The sequence below is a fragment of the Prionailurus viverrinus genome, chromosome D2 (assembly GCF_022837055.1).
Source record: "Prionailurus viverrinus isolate Anna chromosome D2, UM_Priviv_1.0, whole genome shotgun sequence".
NCBI lineage: Eukaryota > Metazoa > Chordata > Mammalia > Carnivora > Felidae > Prionailurus > Prionailurus viverrinus.
The window spans coordinates 71266066-71284404 of record NC_062571.1 but is presented as its reverse complement, the minus strand read 5'-3'; the positions used below and the strand labels follow the sequence as shown (position 1 = coordinate 71284404).

Below are 18339 nucleotides of genomic sequence, written 5' to 3'. Positions count from 1 at the left end.
TAATCAACTTGGTGTAGTATTGGCATAAGAAGAGACAGACTAGCGGAATACAATCCAAGGTCCAGAAATAGGGCTGCACATATGTGGTCACTTGAATTTATAACGAACATACCACTGGAAGTCAGTGTAGCAAGGACAACCTTTTTTTCTTTTTTAAAGTTTATTTCGAGAGACGGAGGGCACACACGCGAGAGCCGGGGAGGGGCAGAGAGAGGATCCCAAGCAGGCTCCGCACTGTCAGCTGCAGAGCCCAATTTGGGGCTTGATCTCACGAACTGTGAGATCATGACCGGAGCCGAGATCAAGAGCCTGACGCCTAACCGACTGAGCCACGCAGGTGCCCTGAGGACGATCTTTTAATAAAAGGCCATGGGATTATTTGGATATTTGTGTGGAAAAGAAATGAACCTGGGTACCTACTTCACACCCATACACGAAGATTAACTTCAGGTGTATTATAGGTCAAGATCAAGATAACAAAGGTAAAACGATAAAGCGTAGGAGAACATGTACACGCATCTGGGGAGCCAACGTTTTAACAAGCTCCCCGGGGGACTGTTGCACAGACTGAAGTTAAGAGCCACTAGTCTCGTGTCTAGTGTTTCTGACGTTACTCTAACCTGCATATTTGGTGTTGTGTGAGATGTTCATAGGGACTTGCAGTCTTTTTAATTGCACTGCTAAATAGGGCTTTGCACACAACAGGTGCTCTGCACAAGCCACCTGGCTGGTGGCACAGGTGAAGCCACAGTGATACAGTGCGTGTTGCCATCCACTTATGCTGCTTTGTGGGCGAGATTTAGAGAAATCCCTCCGACTTAACTACAGATTTCTTATTTTCCTTCTCTTCTCTGATGAAAACATTACTGCGTTACTGACAATGTCTTCATTGTGCAGGTGGACGACCAGGATGATAGCGAACGGTTTAAATCGGTTTTTCACTGGGACATGAAATCCAGGGATGGGGCAGATGCAGCTAACAGGCAACCCCTGGTGAACGAGGTGAGAGAAGAGGTATGAAGGGGTCTGGAAGAAGGGAAAAGAATGGCACGCTCTGCGAATGAGATGCATTATTATTATTTTTGAATGTTTATTTAATTTTGAGAGGGAGCATGTACGTGTGTGCATGCGCTGGGGAGGGGCAGAGAGAGAGGGAGACAGAGAATCCCAGGCAGGCTCTGCACGGTCAGCATGGAGCCCAACGTGGGGCCTGATCCCACGAACTGGGAGATCATGATCTGAGTGGAAATCAAGAGTCGGACGCTTAACTCACTGGGCCACCCAGTCGCCCTGAGATGCACCTTTATTTTTACTTCTAGAGGAATTGATTAGGCTTTCGTTTACCCAGTTTGTGATTGCAGCTGTCTACAGAGGACATCCATCAACAGGCCATGGGGTCATCTCTACCATATCTGCTCCCAGTCCAAACTCACTAGTCAGTTTGTTGCTTCCAACCACGGTGTTTCTGTCCCTGGGAACAAGCACCCAGGCTAGAAACCATGGCTGCCCTTTCTCCCTCTGATACGCCACTCAGCTCCACCCTTTCTCTGCATTTCACTCTTCCTGCTCTGATCCACATCATCTCCTGTCAAGTGACATTGGTCACACATCACTTCTTGGGTAGCCCTAACTTACCCTTCCTACCACCTGAGAATTTATGCTCACTCTCTATGGAGAGTCTTCTTTCAAAATTCCTCAGCAATTTACTTTTTAAAACAAGTTTTTTTTTTTAATTTTTTTTTTTTTCTTCAACGTTTTTTATTTATTTTTGGGACAGAGAGAGACAGAGCATGAACGGGGGAGGGGCAGAGAGAGAGGGAGACACAGAATGGGAAACAGGCTCCAGGCTCCGAGCCATCAGCCCAGAGCCTGATGCGGGGCTCGAACTCACGGACCGCGAGATCGTGACCTGGCTGAAGTCGGACGCTTAACCGACTGCGCCACCCAGGCGCCCCTAAAACAAGTTTTAATGTTTATTTATTTTTGAGAGAGAGAGACAGAGACAGAGACAGAGCATGAGCATGGGAGGGGCAGAGAGAGAGAGAGGGAGACACAGAATCCGAAGCAGGCTCCAGGCTCTGAACTGTCAGCGCAGAACCCGACTCAGGGCTCGAACTCACGAACTGCAAGATCATGACCTGAGCTGAAGTCGAACGTTTAAACGACTCAGCCACCCAGGTGCCCCTCAGCCATTTACTTTTAATTATACATGTGATACTTGCATTTTCCTTGTTGCAAAAAAAAATCCAACGTACAAAGTTAACCCCTTGTTCACCATCGCCAGTCAGTCCCTCCGTAGACGTACCTGTTGTTTGCAGTCTTGTGGGTATTCTTTCAGATTTTACTCATTTACAAACATGTAATTCATTTCTTAGTACTTCCATTTGGATATGACTACTGCCACTTATTGGGGGATCTCTAATGAATTATTTAACCATTCTTTGGCTTTCTCCTTTATAAATTGAACTTCTGTCTTTCCAGATCTCCAGATGCCCCACGTCCAGCCCACTTGGTTCCCCATTTCTTCCCCACAATTCCAATCAGATTCACCTCCTCATGGTCTTTCATACGAAGCCTGTCATTGCCTTCATGCTTTTGTTCCTGGTAGTCTCCACCCTAGGAATTTATTCAACAAATACTTACTGAGTCAATTATGTGCCAGGCACTGTTCTAGGCTGTTAGAACAGTTCCGGGCTGTTCATCAGTGAACAAAACTGATGAAAATCCCAACCTTCTAGAATGGTTGTCCGTCTTCCTCTCTTTGCCCCTGTTAACTGGCCTCAGCCTTGAAGGTTCAGCTCAGATTCCATCTTCCTGCCAAGAGTGGGGCCCATCTCATGTAGATCGCTTCTTAAAACCTTGTGTTTATCACCAATACGGTACATTTAAGCACACAAACATTTTCTAATCGCTACCTATTTTGTATGTTGGTTTTATCTCCCTAGATAGGCCACAGATGTCTTACATAAAGAACTGTCTTCCCTTTTTTCTTTTTTTTTTTGCTTTTCTGTTCCCAATGTTAATTGCTTATCCCGAGATCAGGCACATGACAGGTAGTAGGTTTTTGCAGCGTCTCTGAATAATGCTGGTTAATCTCACACTGCCCCTGCATAGCGACTCCCCTCTGCTCAATCTGGGTACAAAGATGAGCAAAGAAATGTTAAGTTATATTTAGAACCCTTCTATGATATAAGTGAATCTGAGAAAGTTCAACTTTTTAGGATATTAAATGGTTATTTTCTAGGTGAAAAAGGTGAACATTTTTGTTAGCTGAGACCCACCATATGCCAATAGGAATTTATGGCCTTTAGAGAATTTCTCTTACGTTACCAGCGTATGTGAGCACGCTGGGAGGATGGGGTAGGTCTCACCAACCAATGTGTAGGGTGTGTGCTTATGCATTTGTGTGTTTCCTTTGTAGAGAGGCTACTGGACCGGATATGGGGAAGGGAGTGGTTGGTGCCCAGGAGCTCTTCCAGATCCTGAAATCGTAAGGATGGTTGAGGCCCGAAAGTCTCTTGGTGAGGTAAGGGCCCTAGACATTACTCTAGCAATTAGTTTGATCATTTCTTTATCTTAAGATTGTGGTAGACAGACTACTGACCCCTCCCCCAGAGGTTACCATGTGCCAATCCCTGGAACTGTGTATCTGTTACCTTATATGGCCAAGGGGACTTTGCAGGTGTGGCTAAGCTAAAGATCTTGAGATAGGAAGATTACCCTAGATTATGAGGGTGGACCCAGTATAACCACAAGGGTCCCGATAAGGAGGGAGGTGAAAGGGTCAGAATCAGAGACAAGGTGAGGTGATAACAGAAGCAGAGGTCAAAGCCATGTGGAGCCACACATGAAGGGTGCAAGTGGCCTCTAGAAGCTGGAAAAGGTAAAGAAATGGAGTCTCCTCTAAAGCCTTCAGGACGGACCAGCCCTGATCGCCCGTTTTGGACTTCTGCCCGCCCCCCCAACACTGTAAGAGAGATTTCAGTAGATTTTCATGTAGAAAAGGCAACGTTGGCCCAGATGATGCAAGTCCTTAATGATTTGCACACTTCTAGTCCCTCCACACACCCAGGGCACTTTGAAGAAAGTGCCTTTGTAGAAACCACTTTGGAAACTATCATTAGTCTTTGGTGACTCAGCCTTCAGCCGATAGAAAGAAAACAGAAACACAAATGCTGTGGTGCCCGGTGTCATTAGGAAGGCCAATCATCGGAAGTACTCAAAAAGTTAGAAGGGAAAACTAACGTTTTGTTCTCGATGCCATGGAACTAATTCTCGTAGACAAGTTACGGAAGAGTCTCCCGCACATTAACCGCTGCATTAGCATACCAGCCATTGGGTCAAAGGGGTTGTGTCCTCTTTGGGTCCCCTTGGGTTGTATCAGGTTCCATAGAATTCGATGTAAGCATTGAAGGGGAAGCCCCTTGACCTGGGAAACATGATTTCTTCAGTGTTGACAGTGTTACTCAAATCGCCAACGGAATGACACCTTCAGGTTTACTGCAGGTGATCGAAGTGTTTTTCAACTACCTTATAAATCCAGCAGCATTGGTTCTGATAGTGCTTTCAATGGCAGTTTTACTTGTTCTCACCTCATATCATTCTGAATCTCATGCTGACATTGGTTCTGACCAGCAGGAATATACAGAAGACTATGAGCAACAGAGGGGCAAGGGGAGTTTCCCAGCCATGATCACGCCTGCCTATCAAAGAGCCAAGAAAGCCAACCAGCTGGCCAGCCAAGTGAGTGCCCTAGTGCTGGTTCACCATAGGTTATGCTAATTTTTGTCACCAGTGAGCCTCTGGGATTCAGGTAAAAACCACTAAGAGAGTGCTTATGGACAGTAGGTGTCATTAGTGCGGTATTATGGAGATAGCTGTGTCCTCATCTTTTCCTTGCCCGTTGTCTTCTGTGCCTTTATTGGGCCACATTGGCCAAATGGAGAATAGACCAGGTTGCCTACCCAAAGACTGGACCGAACAATTTCTCGAGGTTGCTTTAGCGTTTCAGATGCTTATTTTTATGAAGTGGATGGCAGATCTACCTGAAGAATAGCAAAGCTTGTTGGCTAAGAGGTCAGATTTTTGGAGCCAGAATGCTAGGATTTGAATCCTGGCTGTCTCACTTACTAGCTGTGTGACCATGAGAAAATTACTAAGCCTCTCTGTTCCTTGGCTGCTCATTTGTAAAATGGGGAAAATAGTAGTCCTGCCTCATGTGATTGTTACGGAGAGGAAGTGAGTCAGTGTTTGTTAATGTTTAGTTCCTGGCACTCTCTTGGACTGGACACATGAACATTGGTGCTTTTTAAAGAGGAGCTTATAAAGCAAGCCCTAAAAACTTGCCATGGGCTTGTGTTGAGTGTAGCCCGATGGAATAGCTTCAGGACAGCTGCAAGGAAAGGTCCTCACAAAGGCTGGTGGGTATGACCTTGACTCTCTGCTGTCTCTTCATCAGGTGGAATACAAGAGAGGGCATGATGAACGTATCTCCACATTCTCCACGGTGGCGGATACCCCTGAGTTGCTACGGGCCAAGGCAGGGGGACAGCTTCAAAGCAATGTAAGAAATGATGGAGGCCAAGACCCTGTGATTCTCCTTTAAGAGTCTCTATTCCTTCCTTCCTTGGAGGTGGAGGGAGGAAGTATGTAGGAGGCCTCTCAGTCCCATGTGGGAGCTAGGAAGAACTTTCTGAGGTCAAGGATGGTCAAGTCAGATAGGTCAGCTAGCACAGACCTTGTGAAAACTCTTTCTCAGAGAGAAAACTTAGATAGTATCAGTAACAAATCAGCTGTATGTGATTAATCTGAAAAAATTCTGCCCTTGTCCCTGCAAATTATAGAATGTAAACTTCTAAAGAATTTCTACCGTTTGCCTTTTCACAGCCCAGTTGCTCCTTAGCATAACAAGACCAGGAACTTAGTCTTCTTCTGAGTGGGAAGTTTAAGCACAAATCCATGTTCAGCTTAATGAGTGGCTCCCACTTGCCTTTGGTGGAGAAGCCTCTTTTGTCTCCCAAACTCGACTGGTGGCTCCTTGAGGGCAGAAGCCTTACTGCTCCGCCCAGCCCCACCACCTGGCCCACAGTAGGTGCTTCATAAGTAGGTGTTGAATTCTGTATTGAATGTCTCCATGCACCAGGCATTGTGCTGGGTTTGGGGAAAAAAGAAGGTAAATAAGACGTGTGTGGTCCATCAAGCTGTAAGCCAATGATGATGCCATAGGGAGACATGGAGGGAGTTATGCAACCCCTCATCAGATTGCATGCTAGATACTGGGACTATGGCATGAGATTCATTTTCTTTTTTTTTCATTTTCCAGGTGAGATACACAGAAGACTATGAACAGCAGAGAGGGAAAGGCAGTTTTCCTGCCATGATCACCCCTGCTTATCAGATAGCCAAGAGAGCCAATGAGCTGGCGAGTGATGTGAGTGTCCGTGGCAGTGTTTTCATGTTAGGGGAGGAAGCGGGAAGTTACCTGGACCTGGCGAGTATGACTTCCTGTCTGCTTTTGCATGCACCGTGGTCCAGGAAGTAGCTCTCCTTCAGAACTCTGAAGCCGTTTTACCAAGACGATGATCTGGTACTTTTATGTCTAAGACACACTCCCTGGACCCAAGCAGGAAAAAAAAAAAAAAACATTCCACAAAACACTTGGTTTTACTCCCCTGGCTTCTGTGCACAGAAGGTTAAATTCACCAGGTTTGTCCTTTGCCTTCGTTTAGGTGAGGTACCATCAACAATATCAAAGAGAAATGAAGGGGGTGGCTAGTCCAGCTGCTGGAGCTGTAGGTGCATCGTCAAGGGAATGTATGGACCAGTATGGCCAGGTAGGTGATACATCACTTGCTTTCTGACGGTCAGTTCTCAGGTCAGCAGCCCACTAGCCTGCGACACACCGATGACCCTTTAATCCGGGGTTGGGCTGTGGTTTATGTTGCCCTATTTATGAGAGGTGGATTTTCCCAGCCAGACAGCAACCACAAATAATGGCACAGGGCTCAACCTGATCCACCAAGGAAAAACAGTTTCTCAATGCTTTTCCTTTTCTTTTTTAAATTAAAGAACCTATACCAATATGGTTGATTTGGCGAGAGTAAAGCATTCTCACCTATTAATTGAAGAATGGTCCCAAGGCCTAAGACTGGCTAATTTTAACTCATCCCTGTAGAAGTGTGAAAGGGATCCAAATGCACGTCTCAAAAACTATTGGGCACTTCACTGAATAGCAGGACTCATGTCTTAGAAAGTACATGTCTTATGGAGGTTACTGGATAAAGCAGTATGCCAGAGAATGTATATCTTTTCCCCAGTTTCATTTCTCACATGAACTACTTATTGATGGGGTATAGGGGTAGGTTGAGATGATAATTAGAAGCTAATTTTTATTTGTATGTCCCTCTGTATTTTCTGGTGCTACACAGGTGTAGGAGAGAAAGGGAACATTATTTTTTCACCATTGTAAGTAAAGGGTATTGGACGGCCACGTGTGTTCTGGAAGATGCCATTCAGTGGGCTTAGTTGATTTTTTAAAAATTAATTGGCATGTTGTTTGAATTTTTGGTCAGTGGCTAGACTCTACAATATACATGATTTATTCGACATACATCATTTATGAAAGGAAACAACTTATTTCTCTTTAGAAAAATAAAACATCTCTTCATATTGGGGAGACACTCATGGAAGACTTGGGATGTGTGTGAAAATAGATTGTGACCCCTTTGCAAATGTTTAGTTTTGAATTAAAAAGTCCCTTTTATTAAATACCATAAGTTAATTAAATGCTCTCCGTGCTTTAAACCCAATGAAATTATGTCTTTCTTGGTTTCATGTTTTAAGTATATTTTATAGAAGGCTCAAGACAACTTAAAAAAAACACTTTTAAGAAATATTTGGGGGGCGCCTGGGTGGCGCAGTCGGTTAAGCGTCCGACTTCAGCCAGGTCACGATCTCGCGGTCCGGGAGTTCGAGCCCCGCGTCGGGCTCTGGGCTGATGGCTCAGAGCCTGGAGCCTGTTTCCGATTCTGTGTCTCCCTCTCTCTCTGCCCCTCCCCCGTTCATGCTCTGTCTCTCTCTGTCCCAAAAATAAATAAACGTGGAAAAAAAAATTTTATAAAAAAGAAATATTTGGTTCCTATATTTGGCAAAAAATATTTTGCTCTAAATGTGGACAGAGCTATCTGCCAGGACATGAGCGTGTCTGGACATATCTATGCACATCGATGAGATGTAATCTCATAGTGTCATAGTTATTTTCTTGGCTGAAGTTTCTGGTCACGGTAATAACAAATCTAAGAATCAAAGTGGGTGTCGTTTAATAGCACCGCCAGCAACTGTTGAGAGGATCAGTCTTGGGTGGCATTTCCTTGTGTGATATAGCGGGACCCGCCAGGCATGAGTAGGAGGGAGTGAGAGAGAAGCAGACAGACAGTCAGATAAACTATAAATATCTGTAGTGCCTAAAATGCCATACAATTCATTCTTCTTTTCAACGAGTAACTGTTTTTTTAGGTTAATGGACTGTATCATATCATCAACGTATTGTTTGTAACCAGTCAATTCCCCAGTAGGATTGAGTGCCTCACTAAAAGATTTACACACCCGACATAGATACACATAAGCAGAGAAGTTAAACTAAAGCTACAAACCAAACCTACACCATAGAGCAGAATGGGAAAGAGGGGATTACCAAAGAATTCGAGAGCCTTTCTTCTTCTTTTTTTTTTTTAAGCTTAACTTTTTTTACTTACTGCATTTGGCCCCAAACATTCTGGCATCCAAACATAAAAGAGCACTCGGACTGAACAGTTGTCACTATTGGATAAAAAGGAAGCCTGGATTTTCTAATTTGACCCAGCCGTTTTATTTAAGAAAATGTGTGTGCCATGGGGCGCCTGGGTGGTTCCGTCGGTTGAGCGTCCGACTTGGGCTCAGGTCATGATCTCACAGTTCGTGGGTTCGAGCCCCACGTCAGGCTCTGTGCTGACAGCTCAGAGCCTGGAGCCTGGAGCCTGCTTCCGATTCTGTGTCTCCCTCTCTCTCTGCCCCTCCCCCACTCGTGCTCTGTCTCTGTCTCTCTCTCTCAAAAATAAACGTTAAAAAATTTTAAGAAAATGGGCGTGCCAGACTCTGACCCTGGTACAGAAGCAGGGCAGGCCTTTGTCTTGGAGGAGGCAGGAGGCGGAGGGAGTCATGAGCCCCAGGGGGCACATGAGGTAGTTTCACATTTGTGGGAACACAGATGAGGAAGCAGCTGATTCTGCCTGGGGCAGGACTGGGAATGAGGGAGGAGCTCCCGAGAGAGAGGGTGGCGTCTGACAGGGTCTTGAAGTATATCCCACTGCCAGGAAAGGTTTATGCCAGTGCACATCATGATGGTTCCGTGGGGGAGGTTTGCTTTCGTGGGAGTCGGCGCATGGTGTGGGGAAGAGGAAGGAAGAAACAGGCCCAGATTATAATAGTCTGGAATATACATTTAGTCCCATTTAGAGCCTTTCACCCCAAATACAAAAATTCAAATAGTTATATAATGCTCTTCTTGGCAAATTAACATACATTGCTGGGGAAATGGCATCTTGCATGTTAATGGGTTTCTCTGCAGAGATCTGTTAATGGGCCCAAGAAAGGCAGCATCTGAGATTACTGGAAGACAGAGGGACCTCCCAGGTGTCAGATATGACATGAGTACTCCATGTACTCATGGAGATTTGTAGAATGTCCGCATTTATCTGGTGGAAATGATGAAGGTGATAATGATAATAGTTACCGTTTATTTCGTGCTGTGTGCCAGGGACCAGTAAGTAGACCTGACCACCAAGTCCACCATCTTAGCCACCACATGGTATTGCTGGGCCCTGAGGGACCAGTGTGGGTGGACCTCTACGGCAACAGGCTCTAGGAGGTATCACTGCTAGTCCCCCCCACTGCCATCCAGGGAGGGGAGCATCACTGATGGAAGTTTTCGACTGGCCCAGCAGGGTTACTTGGAGGAATATGAGGAGCACAGAGGAAAAGGCAGCTTCCCCGCCATGATCACCCCAGCTTATCAGAACGCCAAGAAAGCCAACGAACTCGCCAGTGATGTAAGTACCTCATCGGGAAGACCCACAGGTCAATTTCTTAGAGCTGAGCCAGAGTAAAATGTTAGCCCTCAGTTTCTCTCCAGATTTCTGACATCTGCTTCTTTTGTTCAGACTCTTCGGTCACAGTTATCTGCTTCAAAGGAGACTGGCACAAACAGTGGAACTCCCTTTAGGTCAGCCGAAGCAGGCGCAGATGCTGGGCTAGCCAGATGAGCGGGGCTAGAAGAGTCTTCGCTGAACGGCCCATCTAGAAACCTAGCACTTTAGGGGAAGAGCTGATTAAAATAAGCCATATGATTATCAAACTGGGTATAACCCAGTTGATAAAATGATTTTTATTTGCAGCACGTTGGCCAGCTGGCGGTCCTTGAAAGATAGGCTATAATTAAACTCGGTAGAGGGACGTGCACACATAGATCTAACACAACAACTTGAGCTTGGTCTATATATAGTTAGAAGCCAGCCATGATTTTCACACCCCACTTGCCCTACTCCTTTACTCTGTCCTATTCCGTTATTATACCCATTTGCCAAGGAAGGTGCACTCTTGCCTCAAGAGGATAAGTAAAACACATTACTCATTTTGCCCCTCATTAGCAGGTTAAGTGAGAAAATATGTTGAAACCATGGGCAGGCTGGGTTTGGAATGATACCTTTTGGTACAATTGTTTCAAGATGTCTCTTCATGCAGAATTAAGCATAAAGGGCACCAAGTGTGAAAGGGGCCAGTAAAAATTTTAATACAAAAGGAACCGAGTGGTTTATGGATTTCATGGAGAAAAAAGTCCCTGTGATTTTTTAACTTTCCCTTCAGAAAGTTCTATTCGGCAAATGTTGACGCTAAATGCGAGGTCATTTTGGAGTCACTTCTCTCCTGAAGCACGAAAACAACAATTCCCTCCTTGCGTGTTTCTTTCAGATAAAATACAGGCAGGACTTCAACAAGATGAAAGGGCCTGCACATTATCACTCCCTCCCAGCTCAAGACAACTTGGTTCTCAAGCGGGCACAGAGCGTGAACAAGCTTGTGAGCGAGGTGCGTGTGGGGGACAGTGGACACTGGGGCGACCCCAGAGTGAAAAATGCCACGGACTGTGGCTTATGCGCTATACGTCGTTACCAGTTCCCATGGAACAAATGCACCGTAAAAAGCAACTCACAAGAGAGCCCAGAATCAAACAACCTGAACTTAAAATTAAGTGTCTCCAAGGGTTCAAAAGTGTCTTCTCGAATTCCCATAGGGCTGTAGACTGTCAGACATTTCAGGCAGTAGATTTTTAGGTGCAGGATACTGCCCTAGCCAACCTTTATCACGAAATGTCATTGTCAAAGAGTGGACATCGAACATGAGAAAGTGTTTGCAGCATTGCACCTCTCTTATCCTCTCATAATTCTAGCCAGCTTTCCCAGAAGCTGTGCGTGTCGTATGAATTCCCGTTACCTTGGAGGCTGGACTGGCTGCCAGGCGCTGTGTGTTGTTTGGGCTGCCTGGTATTTCAGAGTTTTTGAATTGCTGGGACTCTGGCAAGGAAATAACCCCTGGCGCTCCCAGATCCTCATCACGCCCTCCAGTCCTTTCTTTCACAGCAGCCTCTCACACATTTCCTCTCTGGATCCTAAAGGCATTTGAGTTAGACATCTCTTGCGACAGGGAAGAATGAGAGCTGTTAAAAGTAATCCCTTAATCAGTTATCCGCAACCGAGAAATAGATATTCAAATATCCTAACATATTTTTCTTCTCTAACCTCAAAAGGTCCGTCCTTAACCCCGAACTGTTACTTACTCTGCGGTCCTCTAACCTTGGGCTGCTCAGAATCCCCGAGAGTGACATTTTCCTCTTCTTAGCAGGACACTCACGTATTTTGGAGTCATAGATGGGTGCCTAGGTCTTGGAATCTGCTCTTTAAACAAATGTTCGTGATGGTTTTGATGCTCCAGGCCAGAGGTCAGCGAACTACAACCCGAGTGCCAAATCTGACCCATAGCCCGGTTTTGTAGATAAAGTTTTATTGGAACACCACCACCTCATGTTTGGTTACACGCTGTCGATGACTGCTTTCACACCACAAGAACAGAATCCGGTAGTTGCCGGAACTTGCTCTCGATTCACGGAACGGTGGATCTAGATGGAACCTTTGAAATTGTTAGGTCCTCACTTTGTCGTAGGTCTGGAAATGTAGAGTGTCTTATTCTGGTTTAGAGAGACTTTCAGGAACAGAATTGGAACCAGATCTCTGAAAGTACCATTTTACCACCCAGGAAAAACACTGTTAACATTTTGGCCTTTGTCTGGGTGAAGATACTATAACCTAGTTTATGAATATGAAGACATTTATAGATTAGAATTCAACTATATTTACGGTCTGGTGTACTTTTTTCACTTTATATCAGATTGTGAGCATTATAATGCATCTTGCATACTTTATTAAAAAAATTTTTTTTAATTTTTTTTAACGTTTATTTATTTTTGAGACAGAGAGAGACAGAGAGAGACAGAGCATGAATGGAGGAGGGTCAGAGAGAGAGGGAGACACAGAATCCGGCTCCAGGCTCTGAGCAGTCAGCACAGAGCCCAACGCGGGGCTCGAACTCACGGACCGCGAGATCATGACCTGGGCTGAAGTCGGACGCTTAACCGACTGAGCCACCCAGGCGCCCCGCATCTTGCATACTTTAACAAGCATGTTTCCACCATATGTTTTATAAGATAGGATAACAAATTATATATATTTTCTTGGTGAGGTGTCACAAGAGAACCTTCGGTTTCTTTTCGCTGTTATGTTTGTCCCGTAAGACAAACCAGTCGTGCTCTATTCGTGGTAATCAGTCTGCAGCTGCCTCCTCCAATTACCTAGGATGACTTGGAGTCTATTTCATGACTGTAGCCTCACATCTTGCATCCAGCTACCCAGGGGAGCTCAACTAGCCAACCCACTTAAAATTAGAAGGCACTCGATGCATCTGTTAGTGGTCTCAGTTATTATACTGCTTTGTAAAGCAACTTTTGGGCCTACGTTTTATTGAAGTGTACATACGGAGAGGTGTATAGGTCATGTGTACATAAGGGAAAGGATTTCCACAAGTGGACACATCTGTGTGCCTAGATCCAGATCAAGAAGCAGGACATGACTCAGACATATCCCTCCCAATCCCACAGACACTTTCCCCCAAGAGTGACCACTGTCCTGATTTCTCAAACCTGTTTTGCCCCTTCTTGGGCTCTATGAAATCTTACTGTCATTTCTCTTGAAAGGGACTATATATATATATATATATATATATATATATATATATATATCTTACTGTCATTTCTCTTGAAAGGGACTATATATATATATATATATATATATATATATATCTTTAATTTTCAGAACCAAATTGTTGATTTACTTATTTATTATTTGAAAGGAAAACATGTACTGCTAACTTACTGTATCCTATGCCTGGTCTTTTTAAATGCTGGGTTGAAAGTTTTCTAAAAATATCCTAGTAAAGCCCTGGTGACATTTTTCAAGAGTGGCTTCGGGCTTGGTTTTACTGTGCATCTGGTGTTTTGGTTTCCAAGGTGGAATATAAGAAGGACCTGGAAAGTAGTAAAGGTCACAGTATCAACTACTGTGAGACGCCTCAATTCAGGAACGTGAGCAAGATCTCAAAATTCACCAGTGATGTGAGTTTTTAACACCTCAGCGTTGGTTTGGGGCTTTGTTGATGCGCTAGTTTCTAGGTCTCTTAAGAGACAGTCTGTGTGAATATATCTGTTTGTCCCGGAAGCATGGCCTCTTAGGCACGAATACCTAAGAGTTTTGATTAAGGTTGCCTGCAGGCAGTAGTCCATGTAGTGTTAAATTCTGTCACGCCCCCCGCCGCACACATGACCTTGAGTCCTCAAGGTAGCACCCATCCTCTTGTGTTCTTCCTGTGTAGCGGTAGCTGGCTCCTGGTGGTGAATGCTGGGGAGGGAGGCTGGCTGAGCATGTAACATCGCCTCTCAATGTGACCTCGTGCTTCTTAGTACCCGATCCCCTTTAACCTGGGGACCCAGATGTTCTTTCATCATCTTACAGATGAGCAGAGACATGCTAGAGTGGCATTCGCAAACCTGGAAATTCCCAAAGTTCTGGGGACGTTTCGTTGAGCACATCAAGGACCCATGCTAGCTGTGATTTTATTTCTGCTTAGCTGCACATAATAGTAGAATTTAAAATCCTGAGTGAATTTGTAAGGTTCAGGGAGGAATTTATTGCCTAAATGTAGGGGTTAAGAGCACCAGCTTCGGAGCTGACAGTCCTCGCTCCATGATTAGCCAAGTGTTCGACTTGGGGCAACTTGTTTAAGCTCTCTGAGCCACTTTGTCCACCTATAAAATGGGGATGATACTAAGTCCCTCCTCATCATGGAGTGTTTGTGAAGATGAGCCGAGTAGGATCGTGTCTCAGACATAGTAATAGATTTGTCTAAAGAATTTCACTGCCTATAGGGCGCCTGGGTGGCTCAGTCAGTTAAGAGTCCAACTTCGGATCAGGTCATGATCTCACAGTTTGTGGGTTCGATCCCCGCTTCGGGCTGTGTGCTGACAGCTCAGAGCCCGGAGCCTGCTTCAGATTCTGTGTCTCCCTCTCTCTCCGCTCCTCCCCCACTCACGCTCTGCCTCTCTCTGTCTCTCAAAAATAAGTAAACATTAAAAAAAAAAGGATCACTGCCTAGAAACTCTATGGCCTCCCAGGGTAGATTATTTTAACGTAGCTTCGTTACAAGCCACCCAAAATGGTCCTGTTTATGACTTCTTGGTATCCCGTTTTGGTTTTCTCTTCATTTGGTAAGCTGCATTTGGGACGGACATGACGTCATGACTTCCCATGGTTTTAGTCGTAACCCACTTATGGTGTAAAAATCACAGAATTTGGCAAAGCTCAGGTTATATTCTTCATATAATTAGAAACGGAGGTAATAGCCCGCAGTGATTTACATGAGCCCCGAGCACCTGCATAATCAGCGCCTGTCCGTTGGGGAGCGCCACACGCTCAGGGTAGGTTTTCACAGGGGGGAAGATCTGGTATATTTACAATTAGAAATGTTCCAAGAAAACTGGGTCTGTTGTGTACTGCCTGTGCTCACCCAGATCCTATGTTTGGTTGTGTGCCCGTGTTCTGGCCTCACTCCAGCCTCTTGTGCTTGCTTGAAGTGTAAGTTGTTTTGTTAAAAAAAGGTTTGTCTTTTTTACTCAGCAAGGCACTGACTACTTCGGTAGGTTCTATGTAATCATTTATATTAACAATTTAGTGCATTAAGATGAGTAGTAGTTTATCTTCAACAGGTTGGGAGGAGAATGCTTTTCTTGAAAGTTTTGTGTTTCCGTGTAGAATAAATATAAAGAAAACTACCAGAACCACATGAGGGGCCACTATGAAGGAGTTGGTATGGACAGACGGACTCTCCATGCTATGAAGGTTGGAAGCCTGGCAAGCAATGTGAGTCCTAGTTTGAAGGGCCTGTAGGTCTGGGGACCTGTTGGGGTGGAGGGAGGTGAAACGTGAAGATTTCAGCCAATTCTTTTTCGACTTCTCTTTGTAAAAGTCAGTATTCTATTGTGTAAACATTAACCGATACAACCAAAGCTAGGTTGACCATTTGCAAAAGCTTCAATTTATTGGTCTCAGCTTTCTCTGGCTTAAAGAGTTCTTAAATGTGTTATCATGGATCTAGTGTGAGAAAAACATTCCGTTTCTGAGAGAGAGAGAAAAATGGCTGAGCATAATTCTTACTTGAAATCCCTCAAATTTCCATAGTGTTTGTGGCTTGTTTGGAGTTGGTTAGTGGGTTGGTTGGTTCATTCATGTATTCAATGGTAGTGTTCATTGAAGACCTCCTGTGGGCAAGTGCCGGTCAAGGTGGTGGGATAACGAAATAGATCGGATCCCATTGCGTGTAATCTGTTAATCTCTCCTTGGCTTTGTCAGTTGGGTTGACAGGGTTGCAAATGTCAGGTTGTAAATCTTGGAGGTACAGGGCACTTAAAAGAAACTGATTTCATTATTAAAACATACAAAGGTCAAATTTCCTCTGCTTGAGAATGTCAAATTTGACCTATAGAAAAAAAAAATTTTAAATCTTGACTTTTCGTTTATTTTCTGGGGGTTTAGCCAAGAAGCTCTTTCATCATATACCCATGTGCCACTGCTTCCCTTTGTAAGGGGTTCCATAATTAATAAGAAAGATAAAATAAAAATGTGCTACAGATGGAAGTTCACTAATTTTGGATTAATTAAGAATTCAAATGAATTAAAGGCAAAGTGCGAACATAATTTAATTTTCCTTGGAGGTGGTGAAACTGAATTAATTTTATTTCTTGTTACTTTTTAGAAGTTTCCTATGTCATTCAAACAAGGTCAAAAGAAAGTGGGGACTAATTTCTTTCTTTCTTTCTTTTTCTTTGTGTTTCAGGTTGCCTACAAGGCTGATTATAAACACGACGTTGTGGACTACAACTACCCAGCCACGCTTACTCCTTCCTATCAAACCACAGTGAGACTGGTTCCCTTGAAAGATGTAAGTTCTCTTCCGGTAGCACCTTCTGCTTTATTGCTTGTCCCTTCCTCCTGTGGAGTGATTCTTAAGTAGCGAGATGGAAAGAGATAAGATATAACAGTTCGTAACAGATGGAAGGGATTAAGAAGGGGAACTTTCCCCCTAGGAAGCCCATGTATGCGTGTTTGGAAACTCTTAGATTTTCCATGTAAGGTGGGGACAACTCTGGTTCCATCTTGAAAATAACCTGCTCTTCAGTATCTCCTTACAGAATTTGGTGGAATATGTCTGCTGTTGGGCACATTGAAAGTAATCGTTCTTTAGCAATGAGGAGCTTCTTTTTTTCTTAATTTAAAGTTTTGGAGTATGGTACGTTGAAGGACTGCAGGAAGTAAAATAAAATAGCTAAAAGTTGAGAGGAAGTGGTAATGTTGACTCAGTTTTCTCTCGGGAGCACTTGGGAAAGTATATGTATTTCTTAATTACTATAGTGGTGATTTTATTTAGGTACAGTTTGACTTGTCCCAATGAAATAAGTATAATTCATTAAATTTATTGTTTTCTAAGTGTAAGAATTTTACTGTACATGCTTATTACAGGCAATTTAGGAAATACAGAAAAGTACAAAGAAAAAGATTAAAGTCATCTGCTATCTTAAAAAGTAGTTAAGGTGGTTTAGAACTGAGTTCATATCCTAGTTATTGGCCAGTGATGGTTATCTCCAACCAGTCAATAATTTAATAAATAATTCAACATACATTTACTCAATGCCCAGTGCTACTTTCCTTTACATTCCCTTGGGATCAGCATGACCTCAGTAGTTGACTTGGGTGTTGCTCTCGGTAAATAGGTCTTTGGGTCGCTCTCCCTTTTGCTCAGAGTAGGAGCCTTGTCGGGTTCAGCTGGGCATCTCCAGTGTTGAACGCACGGCTTACGGGACAGCAAAGGACAGTCACCGGCAAAGGATAGTTTGGTGAATGAAATAAGCTTTTCAAATGTGTAGTAAAGCAAAGAATGGGAAGTCAAGGAATATAAAGGGCCTAAGCTTTGCTTCTTCTTTTCCCAGGAAGTTTGGTTGGGTTGACTTTCTCACATCACCTTCATGAAACCCAAGGTTACACTTGACTACCTAAGCTACTTCCTTTCTATTTTGGCTGCATGCATTACCTGGGAAACTTGAGGACCAAGAGCACCTCATTAAAATGCGAGTGTCTGCTCAGCCCGTAGAACTCCATCAGTCATGCCTAAGAGCACAGTCAAGTGGAGAGAGATTCCTACAACTTTGTACTCCCATTATAACAGGACTTGCTATTACATTTGTCTGTGGAAGGCTGTGGAATCAAACCACGCACCTGAAATACAGCCTGGTCAGCTGCACGAGTCTGATAGGAGAATCAAACCAGACTGGATTCGAAATACTATTTAGAAGCAGAGGGAGATTCTGAACTAGAAGCCCAAGAGCCAGATCCAGGTTACAGAGACGTTTAGTTTGATCACACAGAGTTGAAAAAGTAATTGGACCAACATATAGAGATTTGGGGAGTTCATGTAAAAATTCATATTTTCATCTCTTCTGGAAAAATCTAAAAATGCTGGGAATGGCCACCCTAGCTCCTGCATGATAGCAACTGGCTGGGACTGAGGGGCAGCTGCTCTGGGTTATCTTATTCTCCTTTACCTTCCCTTCCTGGCTCCCATGTGAATTTGAATTTACCACCCCAGAAT

General features: G+C 44.1%; 1 protein-coding gene across 10 annotated transcripts in view; it reads left to right on the top strand.

Annotated features, from left to right (window-relative positions):
- Window positions 1-18339, top strand: part of NRAP (nebulin related anchoring protein) — a 76687-nt gene that overhangs the window by 11326 nt on the left and 47022 nt on the right. For 2 of the 10 annotated variants that reach the window (XM_047824877.1, XM_047824871.1), the window contains exons 5-14: window positions 898-1014; window positions 3422-3526; window positions 4636-4743; window positions 5459-5563; window positions 6323-6430; window positions 6729-6833; window positions 9978-10085; window positions 11005-11121; window positions 15450-15557; window positions 16531-16635. In XM_047824877.1, coding sequence (XP_047680833.1) covers window positions 898-1014; window positions 3422-3526; window positions 4636-4743; window positions 5459-5563; window positions 6323-6430; window positions 6729-6833; window positions 9978-10085; window positions 11005-11121; window positions 15450-15557; window positions 16531-16635 — 1086 coding nt within the window. Of the gene's footprint in view, window positions 1-897; window positions 1015-3421; window positions 3527-4635; window positions 4744-5458; window positions 5564-6322; window positions 6431-6497; window positions 6587-6728; window positions 6834-9977; window positions 10086-11004; window positions 11122-15449; window positions 15558-16530; window positions 16636-18339 lie in introns of those variants that run through there. The other 8 variants (XM_047824876.1, XM_047824875.1, XM_047824874.1 and 5 more) reach the window with 8 other exon arrangements.